At 38.3% G+C, this 9,996-nt stretch overlaps 2 protein-coding genes across 5 annotated transcripts in view; one reads left to right on the top strand and one right to left on the bottom strand.

Moving 5' to 3' along the window:
• Window positions 1-716: 716 nt before the first annotated feature.
• Window positions 717-6,831, bottom strand: antkmt (adenine nucleotide translocase lysine methyltransferase). Of its 2 annotated transcripts, XM_027141707.2 has the most exons (6): window positions 6,677-6,830; window positions 5,268-5,431; window positions 5,068-5,172; window positions 2,119-2,259; window positions 1,966-2,016; window positions 717-1,855 (listed from the first exon to the last, which is right to left on the bottom strand). In XM_027141707.2, exons 2-6 carry the CDS (start codon window positions 5,427-5,429, stop codon window positions 1,655-1,657), a joined length of 660 nt encoding a protein of 219 aa, XP_026997508.1. In that variant the 5' UTR covers window positions 5,430-5,431; window positions 6,677-6,830; the 3' UTR covers window positions 717-1,654. The 2 variants fall into 2 exon arrangements, with proteins under 2 accessions (XP_026997508.1, XP_047656531.1); XM_047800575.1 differs by lacking the exon at window positions 5,068-5,172 and having other exon boundaries at window positions 6,677-6,831.
• Window positions 6,832-7,031: 200 nt separating this feature from the next.
• The window catches only part of fbxw9 (F-box and WD repeat domain containing 9), a 12,135-nt gene continuing 9,170 nt past the window's right edge, over window positions 7,032-9,996 (top strand). The window contains exons 1-3 of one of the 3 annotated variants that reach the window (XM_027141705.2): window positions 7,032-7,437; window positions 7,938-8,077; window positions 8,278-8,413. In XM_027141705.2, the coding sequence (XP_026997506.2) occupies window positions 7,408-7,437; window positions 7,938-8,077; window positions 8,278-8,413 (306 nt within the window). In that variant the 5' untranslated portion in view covers window positions 7,032-7,407. Of the gene's footprint in view, window positions 7,458-7,937; window positions 8,078-8,277; window positions 8,414-9,996 lie in introns of all 3 variants that reach the window. The other 2 variants (XM_047800571.1, XM_047800572.1) reach the window with 2 other exon arrangements.

Below are 9,996 nucleotides of genomic sequence, written 5' to 3'. Positions count from 1 at the left end.
AGACAGAACGCAAACAGTGGGACTATGACAAAGAGTCTGTACATGTCACCTTTAATGACAATAAGAATACAAAACCTTACCAGAGAAACAATGTTGTACCAAGAAGCACCTTCCATAGCAGCCCTGCCAGTGTTCAGTGATTTGCCAGCACTAGTAACATTCCCCCAAAAGAGGATTATTAATTTGTTATTTAATGTAATACCTTTGAACAAGAAGTCTACATTTACTTCCATACTAGGAAGACATCATATAGTTTTCCTGCATGTAAAAAAAAAAAAAAAAAGACAACACACAGACATCTAATTAATTTGGCATAATACTATGGGCGGATTACAGATACTGTATGTTCAAGATTGACCAGCTCTTACTATGTCTTGGTAGCTAGTCAGACAAAGCTCGATTTTTCAGCATTAATTAACTGACAGTGTTGTATTAATTCCTCACATTCTCATACCAGACATGGTGGATATAAACCTCTACCACAGATATACTGTTCCGGTAGATTAGTAAACTGATGAGGCATCTTTACATCACAGGTAGTGGCACCCATATTTCATCAGCCTTGTGCATGAATATGGCACAATGTAGACATTCTTCTTTTACACAATTTCTCATGACATCGCCATTTAGCTCATTTATCTATTTAACATTTACAAAATTCACATGAAGATATCTAAAATAACAAACTCTATACGACAAAAAATAACTACAAAAAGTAGAGTCATATACATTAATTTATTCTTTTAAGCATGTGTGAGTTGAATTAGGTCACACAGAGAAGCAGGAAGTAACCTGGGAGCTTCAAAAAGACTTCATACACACGTTCAGGCACAAAGAGTAATTTTGAAAAATGCAGATTTCCAGAGTAACACTTCCGGCGAATGTGGTTTATCAGTAAATCTGCCTGAAATAACTGAAGTACTGTTTCCCTATAGGTATGCTGACAGGCATGTATTACTTATACACTGTATTATACTACTTTTTTTATGTATTATGTTTCTTAAGTTCTGTAAAGCTGCTTTGGGACAATATCCATTGCTAAAAGCGCTATACAAATAAACTTGAATTGAATTATTTGCCATGAAATGAAAATTGAACTATAAATGTAAATAAAAACACTTGAATATTATACATTTAGTAGCTACCTTATTACATCTACTTAGCTTAGACCTACATTCACTGGTCATTTTTATCAGGCATATACTATATAATATACTATACCAGGCATAACTATAGCCTATCTTTCACTATAAACAATTTGTGTACGTCAATAGTGACAATTGACCACAATAATACTAATATTGGATAGACATTATTTGCACAGTGTAGACTGACAGGAAGTCTACTAAAAGGAGGAGCAAATAATAAACCGGTCATTGAGTGTGAAATGTAGATACCATCAACCAGCCAGTCACATGACCAGAAGATCAACAAGGGTGTATGGCATCCTGCATCATCCCGAACGTTTCTGAATGTATTAGTGTTACAAGCAAGTGTGAACAGTAAGCAGCAGTGAATATTGTAAAGTTTACAACAGTATGCAGAAATAAAACTGTCAAGTAAAAACCATCATAACTATCACTAAAAGAGCAGGGCTGGAAAGACCCTTTACAGTCTCTAAAATGTTTTTAAAATAAGTCACATGACTCCTAGATCAGCTGGTATGCTCAGCTGAACTGATGACCTTTGGTGGCAGGTGGTGTTTTCTGAGAGCTTTTATGTGGTAGGCCCAAGCTCTGTCCATACCGTCCCCTTCTGTCCTGCATGGTGTCCAATTAGGGAAGGGAAAGCGTCCAGCAACAATCACGGCATCTTCATGGAGCTCAGCTAGCAGCTTCTTTTGCAAAGGCTCAAGCTAAAGGCAGGTGATGCAATCAGTAAAATACTTTATGCAAATATTTTTGTTTCTAACAATATGTGTCTGTGTGCATGTATCATTGTCCATGAAAATCACTAAACACTTACCACACTTGGAGCTAAGAACACTGTGATGTTCTCATAGCTTGAAAGATTAACCTGAAAATATAGCATACAAACAAAATATGATTTCTTCAATCGATCTCTACAGCAGAAACAGAACCGAGATTCTTTTGCGGCATGAACAGTTAAACACCCCACCTTCCACAGGTCCTCCCTCTGGTAGGAGACTTTCCCATAATGACCAGTTCTCCAAGCATGAAATCTCGAGAGGCGAAGAAGCCATGGGTTCAACTCGTAACCCACGGCAGGAGAGAAACCCTGTCGACTCGCTTCTAAGACCTAGAGACACAAGCATTGCAATAATGTAGCAGTTCATGTAAATTTATATACAAAACATATGTGCACTGTAAATTTGGAAACACCATGTTTACTAGTTCAGTAGTGAAACATGAAAGGTTAATGTTTTGGCCAACAGACCAGAAGGCTGTGAGCCAAGCTGCAACTGTTGGGCCTTCTCTGCTCTGGAAATGTCAACATGCTGGGATATGTGAAGGAAAGGACTTTACTATCCTGAAAGTATGCCTATATGTACTGTCACTCTTTTCCTTTGCTATAAGAAAACATAAACCCTATGAGATTTTTATAAGGGATATTAAAGTTGACACAGTAGCAAAAGTAAGATATCATAGAAAACCTATACAGAAAAAACAGTGTAAAATAAAAATAGCGCAAGATAAATAGAAATAATACCAAAAAAATATAAACAAACAATACAATTTCTGTGGCAGGACAATTAACTGTTTGTGTGTGTGTGTGTGTGTGTGTGTGAGAAAGAGTGAGTGAATGAGTCATGGTGTCCTTTGTCTTGCAAATTATTATGAAAAGAGAAATCCTTCTTACACAATAAATACAAGTTACCATCTACTGTAGTGGTGCAAAGTTATAAAAAAATCAAAGTAAATAAAAACAAAAAGTGAAAGTAGGAAAGGGGGCTACATCACATAGCCACTCTCTGTGGTGCTCGCTACCTTTTTTTTTTACTGCGGTTAGGGGGAACATGGACAGTGTATTAAAAATTCTCTGCTTTGAAGGCTTGATGCCAGATAATGTTATTGGTTGAACTTCCGCTACATTATTTCCTGTTTCAAGCGTCAAGCAATTCTGTGGTTTGTAGCTGAGACAGAAAGTTTTCTCAATATGCAAGAGTGAAGAAGACATTCGAACAAATCATTTTTGTTTAGCAAGCAGAATTAACTGAAAGGCTTCACCTGTACCACTGAGCAAAAGGACTGAATGAACACTAATTTGGATAAGAGGGATAAAGAACAATGAAACCTGTTATCTGCTTATCTTTCTTTCTTTCTTTCTGGTTTATAAGGAAAGCAAACCTGCAATGGATTATAATACTGCCATGCAATGGACTTCAATGTCTCTCTTTACTTTTTCTAGCCTAGAAATGAGCCCTATCCATAGAACACTCATCCCTGCTTCCTTTTTCCTCATGTGCTGGGTTTGAGGTGAATTTGCAGTGTGTAATTCCCAGTTTACAACCAGTAAAGTCCACTAAAAACACCTACACAACTCTGTAACATGGAGGAATCTTCTCAGCTACCAGGGTCAGCAATTGAACACAACCACTCACACTGTGAACAGTTTCTCTTCTCTATTTTAAATGAGTTTATGAGTATGGGTTTTGGATATATAAACAGACAAAATGATAGATCAATAGATAAGATTGATACACACAAATACATATAATAAATACAGAGAGAGAGAAAGTAAGATTAATCCCCAAAGGGAAATTTTGGTGTCACAACAGCAACAACACGAGAGAAACAGGAAGTTTATATATAAGTTTTATATAAGTTTATATAAGTTTTCTATAAGTTTATATATATATATATATATATATATATATATATATATATATATATATATATATATATATATATATATATATATATATAGATCTTATTATAGTTCCTTAGCTCTGTGTTAGTTTATATTGCACCTCGGTCCTGGAGAAACATTGCTTCATGTTACTATGTACTGCGTCAGCTATTTATGGATGAAATGACAAAGCTTCTTGACTTTGATTTCACTTTGATATTGATAGTTCAGTGGATAATAGTTGGCTTATAGATCGGAAGGTTGTGAGCTCAAACCCCAGGTCAATCAAGCCACCACTGCTGAGCCACTGAGCAAGGCCCTCAACCCTCAATTGCTCTGTCGTATAATACTCTGTCACATATATCCCCCTAACATCATATTGTACCTCCACCTTTTACAACAAAGCTGCTAAGATTAGTTAGACATACAAACTATATACCTATAACATATATAACATTGCTCATTCTAGTCACTTTTTTGAGAAGGTTGTCATGAACATTAAAGTTAACATTACAGTAGCTGCCTAACGTTGCTGTTAAGCTACTCTGTATTGTATGCTGTTATCAGCTGTACTGCAGCTTTAGTCTAAATTATGGCATGAATGTTTAAAGTTCACAATAACAACAGCCACTCAGACCTGTAGCTGTTAACGTGTGGGTTAAAGTATCTTTTTTTATGAGCTATAAATGCTCTGACAAAGCACACGTTCATAAAGGAGGTCAAGTCGACTGTAAATAACAGCAGCATGTTAAGTTGGGGTAAAAACAGAGGGCATTTCATTGCACAGGCAGTTAACCTGACAGGCAAAAGAGAGCTCTAATCATTACAAACTGCTCCTTTAACACTCAGCTGCTCATAATATTGTATTTCACTAAGTATTTTTACATAAAAAATGGCAGAAATGTCAGTGTAGAAAAGTATATCCAGCCTTGAAAATGTACATGCATGTAATTCCAGGCACACAATTCCTGCTCTCAAGCAACCATTAGAAGAATCCTTTATTTATCACATATTACTGAACACTGAAATTCTTTTCTTTGCATGAACCAGCTTGTTAGGAAGTTAGGAAGTTATAGTCAGAGTATGGGGGCAGACGTGACATGATACAGTGTCCCTGGAGCAGATAGGGTTAAGAGCCTTGCTCAAGGGTCCTACAGTGGCAGCTTGGCAGTGCTGGGGCTTGAATCCCCGACCTTCTGATCAGAGCTTTAACCATTGAGGCACCCCATAATGACAAATAACAAAATACCGACTTACTATCCTACCGTCCCCTGAGCCCAAGTCAGCAAGACTTCCAGAGCGGCCCTTTAGCAGCGTCATAACACTACACACTTGCCGTTTACTGGCTGGTATGTAAGGCACCTAAATGAACACAAAAATAAATGTGTGATGAGTTATGTGATGTGTTACTGTGATGACTTTCAATTTTATTTATGCTGCTACTCTCCTAAACTAACCTGTAGTTTCAGAGGCACTCTGCGAAACCCAGGCATCAGAATCCCTGCCCACATGGCATAGACCGCCAGTCCTGTCCCTGCCGTCAGCTGCAAAAGACCCCATCCCCCAAACCTCTTCTCTTTAAACTGGGACAGAATCTCTTCCTGGGTCTCATCCTCCATGCCTATTTAGAAACAAAAAAGAAGTCTCAGTAAATACACAGAAAACCAGTGTAAATGTAGAGTAGCTTTAATAAAACATTATTAAAGACACGTTAATTTTGTTAAACGAAAGATCAAACTGTCTGGTCAAACTGGTATTATTTATTTAAATGCTCTTAGAGCAGAAATGGTCTCCTACGGTCAGTTGTACAACTCTCTATGAGTTTATGACGCCAGCAGGAGATGTCAAGTTTCCTGTAACTCAGCTCATGGAGTAATTGTCAAGCTCTCAGTAAACATAAAAACGTGAACATCTTCATGGCTGAAGAAAACCTTGTTTTAAAGTCCTAAATAAAATAAACATTACTGCCAACATTACTGCTCATCCTTGTATCCATTTGCTCTACCACCTACACACAGGGTCACAGGAAGCACTGGACGGGGTGCCGACCCACAGCACAGATGCCTATACAACGATTCAGACACAAGAGACAATTTAAAGATGCTCAATCTGCCTACAGCACATGTGTATAGAGTGGGGGAGGAAACCAGAGTATCTGGAGAAACCCCTTAAGCATCCTCCACACAGGAAGAGGCAGGAATCAAATCCTCAACCCTGAAGGACTGAAGACAAATACTGTGCATAACAATGTTAATTATTAATGCGTGATCTTCAGTGGCATCCGAGTTTTATTTTGCTTAAAGCTTATTAGCCATCTTTCATTTGTTTGACTTGTTAGATTAAGATTCTATCATTAACTAGTTAATTTTCTCTACATTAAACTGTCCATTAATCCATCTACTGTACATGAAGAAATGCGGCAGCACTTTAGTGCTTTAGTCTCTCCAGCTCTCTCATCTCTAGTCTCTGTTGTAACTCAGCACAAATCGGTTTGAGTTGATTGTTTACTCTCCAATGTTCTTATATTAATACTTTATTAAAGGCCAGTAGAAGACGGAGAGTGTAAAAGATTGTTTATTCAATAAGATTCAGCTTTCTTCTTGTTATAGGACATAAAGTAGTAGACAAACTCTAATATCTCAGGGGGGAATTAAGAAGATAACAATAACAAACAACACACTGTTACATGTCTTTCAAACTAAATGTGTTTTATGTGTTTCAGGGTGGACTCTTAAGTGTGTCTAAGGAAGTTTAACTATTAAAAGAGTCGAGTGATTTATACACAACATACATATGACACACACACACACACCTTTAATTCACATAAATCTACTTAAGACTGCATATGAACTCACACACAACTAACCTGAGGGTCGCGACACGAAAGCAGCAACTGTGACATTTTTTTCAAAATGGACACTTAAGTCGCTTTCCAAACGACTTGTTATTTAACGTAGTGCACGCTAAGTAGGGCGTAGAAGCCATTAGTTTACACCATAGATATCTACGAGTTTACACCCTATATAGTGCGTTAATTGGCATTTGAAGTACAGCCTTAAAACTTTCAAAATAAAAGTTCTGTATTTTGATGAAGTACTAGCCCTCAGTTAAAGGTCTGAGGATACGAAAATCATTCAAATAATTTTCCATATTTTTTTAATTAGCGTTATATTTTACATATGCATTTTAATAGCATCAAATATTAAAAATTTCCGTAAGATAAAATATAAAACTCAACTCTTTTTAAGAGACTTAATATCATAGCTATCTTAGTATCATAGCGACGCATCGTGTCCTGACGAAAATATTGTGCGCCAGAAATAAAACAGACTTCGAACTGTTGTTAGGAGTTCAAACAGCTGTTGGCTAAAATAACTGTTTCGCTAAGTAGGTCTTTATATGTGCTAACCGACTTTACTTTCCCGATAAACTAAAATCCTACTGGTTTTTATGTCTGTGGCGTTATATAGCCTTAACAGTGAAGTAATAACTGACATGATATTAACTGTAATACAATGACGTCAGGGGGTGACGTCATTCTTCAGTTGCCAGCCAGAGAGGCAGGTTATTGATTCTATCTGACACCATAAAGGTTTCATGAGAAAGAGAAAAGAGAATATTCATGAGGTAATTTGGGGAATAATTTGGTAAGTAACAGCTAAGTTAGACTTGTTTATAGAAAATATAGCTAAATATAGCTAAGTAGTTCTGAGCATCGGAGTTGCTGATAGCTCCGATAAAGAGAGCTGATAAGGAAATACACAATAGTCTCTGTCTGTCTGTCTCTCACTCTCTCTCTCTCTCTGTCTGTCTGTGTCTCTCTGTCTGTCTGTCTCTCTCTCTCTCTCTCTCTCTCTCTCTCTCTCTCTAAATATCATTCTCTGTCTCTCTTTCTCTCTGTCTCTCTCTATCTCTTTCTATCTCTTCCTTTCTCACCCTCTCTCTCTCTCTCTCTCTCTCTCTCTCTCTCTCTCTCTCTCTCTCTCTCTCTCTCTCTTTCTCCCTCGGTCCTGGAGAAACATTGCTTCATGTCACTATGTACTGCGTCAGATATTTATGGTTGAAATGACAATAAAAGCTTCTTGAAAGGCAACAAAGTCACTGTTTCTTTTCCATGATGCTTTCAGCTGGAAGTGGCGTGCATGTCGATGCAGCAGGTGAAAGGTACAGAGAATGAGGAGAAGGAGGAGAGAGGAAGAGGTGAAGTGTGTTTAGAAGAAGTGCAGTGTCTCGACAATAGTGACACTCCTGCCTCCACACAGCTAGGGTGAGTATCATTAACTTTACTGCATCCATTTACTTATGAATCTGTCCTGTACTGCTCTGTCCGCTGACACCTGACCAGCCGTGTCAGTGCTTAGGGGTTGTTTGATATCTTTTAGCAGATCATGATCTTTCATCCCGATCACAGTGCATTTAAAGGGCATTCTACATATGTTGGCTGTTATAGTTGTGACATGTTCACAGGTCAAACTTGCGGCATTGTGATGGTACCACTGAGACGAGTCTTTCCCCTTCCGGCTTACTGTCTCTGCCATGGGAGATGGTCGCACGCATCGTATCTCACCTGCCCGCACAGTGTGTCATCAACGTCCTGCCTCAGGTGAGTGCATTATGTTTAGTAGTAGGAATGTTATGAAAACTTTTCAGCCTGGAATTTCAGGAACCAGACACCTGCAATAGCAAATGTACAGTTTCTTGTCAGCAATTCAGGTGGGATTCTGATGATATGCCAGTGCAGTGGTGGACAACACACCTTTCTTAACTTCTCTTAAACTTCTATCATTCAGTATCGTCTGTAAATGTTTGTAACATAGATTTAAAACAATGGGAGATATATTTAGATATAGGGCATAAGGAAATCGAAAAGGCAACTGCTGAAAAAACAGCCACTTTTTTATTGTAAAAATAGATTCTTTGTTTATTTACATGGGCGTGGGTGGGTTTTAAATATGTACCGCTCTTGGCCACTAGACGGCGGCAGAAACACTTTGGCTACCTTTCTTAACAGCTCATGTCCTCCATGTTGTATATTTGCAATTTATAACACATTCCAACCATCCATCCATTTTCTGTAGTTCTTATCCTGATGCAGAAAAGCATAAGCATATCTCAGGGACTCGGGGGACATCCTGTACAGGGAGTCAGTTGGTCGTAGGGCATAATCACACATCACACACCCATTCACACATTACAGATAATTTAGAGCTGGCAGTGCATGTCTTTCCACTAACGGAGTACTAAGAGGAAACCCACAGAGAACATGGAAACTTTACACGCAGACAAAAAAGGCAGAAATCGAACCTGTAAACAAACTAACATTTAAGTCAAGAACAATTGCAACACAGTGAGAGCTCCATACATGTGTGCTTTAACTCTCTTCATTTGAATATATTGTCTTCTGGTAAAGTAGGTTTCTGACTTTTGTGTACTATCTGCTTAACTCACTTTGTTCTAGAGTAGTGTGATTTGAATTTTGTTATATTCTATACCATTGTTAATCTGATGTTGGTCCTTGCTTAGTTGTTCTCTCAGCAGATTAACCAGCAGTAGTTTCAGTCTCCCTTAAGGTGTGAATGGTGGGCAGGGTTTACTCCACATTGTAACATAAGTGTATCTAGTACTGTTTGATGTATTCTACCATATTTTAAATCTCACTCTTGGTTGACTGCATGTATGTGCCTCAAACCCATCTCTGTACTCAATTCCTATTGTCGCAGACGCTCTTGTCCACAGAGAAGAGGCCACTACCCCAGCAACCTCAACTACCCTCCTCTGTTGTGTAAGTCTCAAACAGTGGTGGTAGGTGGGCTCTGGAATTGCCAGTCTGCTGTAAAGAAAGCTGATTTTATCTCTGCATTTACTTCCCATTACTACTTTGATTTTCTTGCACTAACAGAAACCTGGATATCCCCACAGAACACTGCTACACCAGCTGCTTTATCCTGCTTTATTATGCTTTCTTTCAATCACCACGAGAAACGGGCAGGGGTGGTGGTACACATTTAATGTTGTCAAAGAGATGGTGCTTTACACCTCTCCTATTGTCTAATTTAACCACCTCCTCTTTTGAATTCCATGCCATTTCAGTCACATCTCCAATCAGCCTTGTTATCATTGTTGTCTACCGCCCTCCTGGTCACCTAGGAGACTTCCTGGAAGAAATGGACACACTACTTAGTGCTT

The sequence above is a fragment of the Tachysurus fulvidraco genome, chromosome 15 (assembly GCF_022655615.1).
Source record: "Tachysurus fulvidraco isolate hzauxx_2018 chromosome 15, HZAU_PFXX_2.0, whole genome shotgun sequence".
Classification (NCBI taxonomy): domain Eukaryota; kingdom Metazoa; phylum Chordata; class Actinopteri; order Siluriformes; family Bagridae; genus Tachysurus; species Tachysurus fulvidraco.
This window is presented reverse-complemented; position numbering and strand designations above follow the sequence as displayed.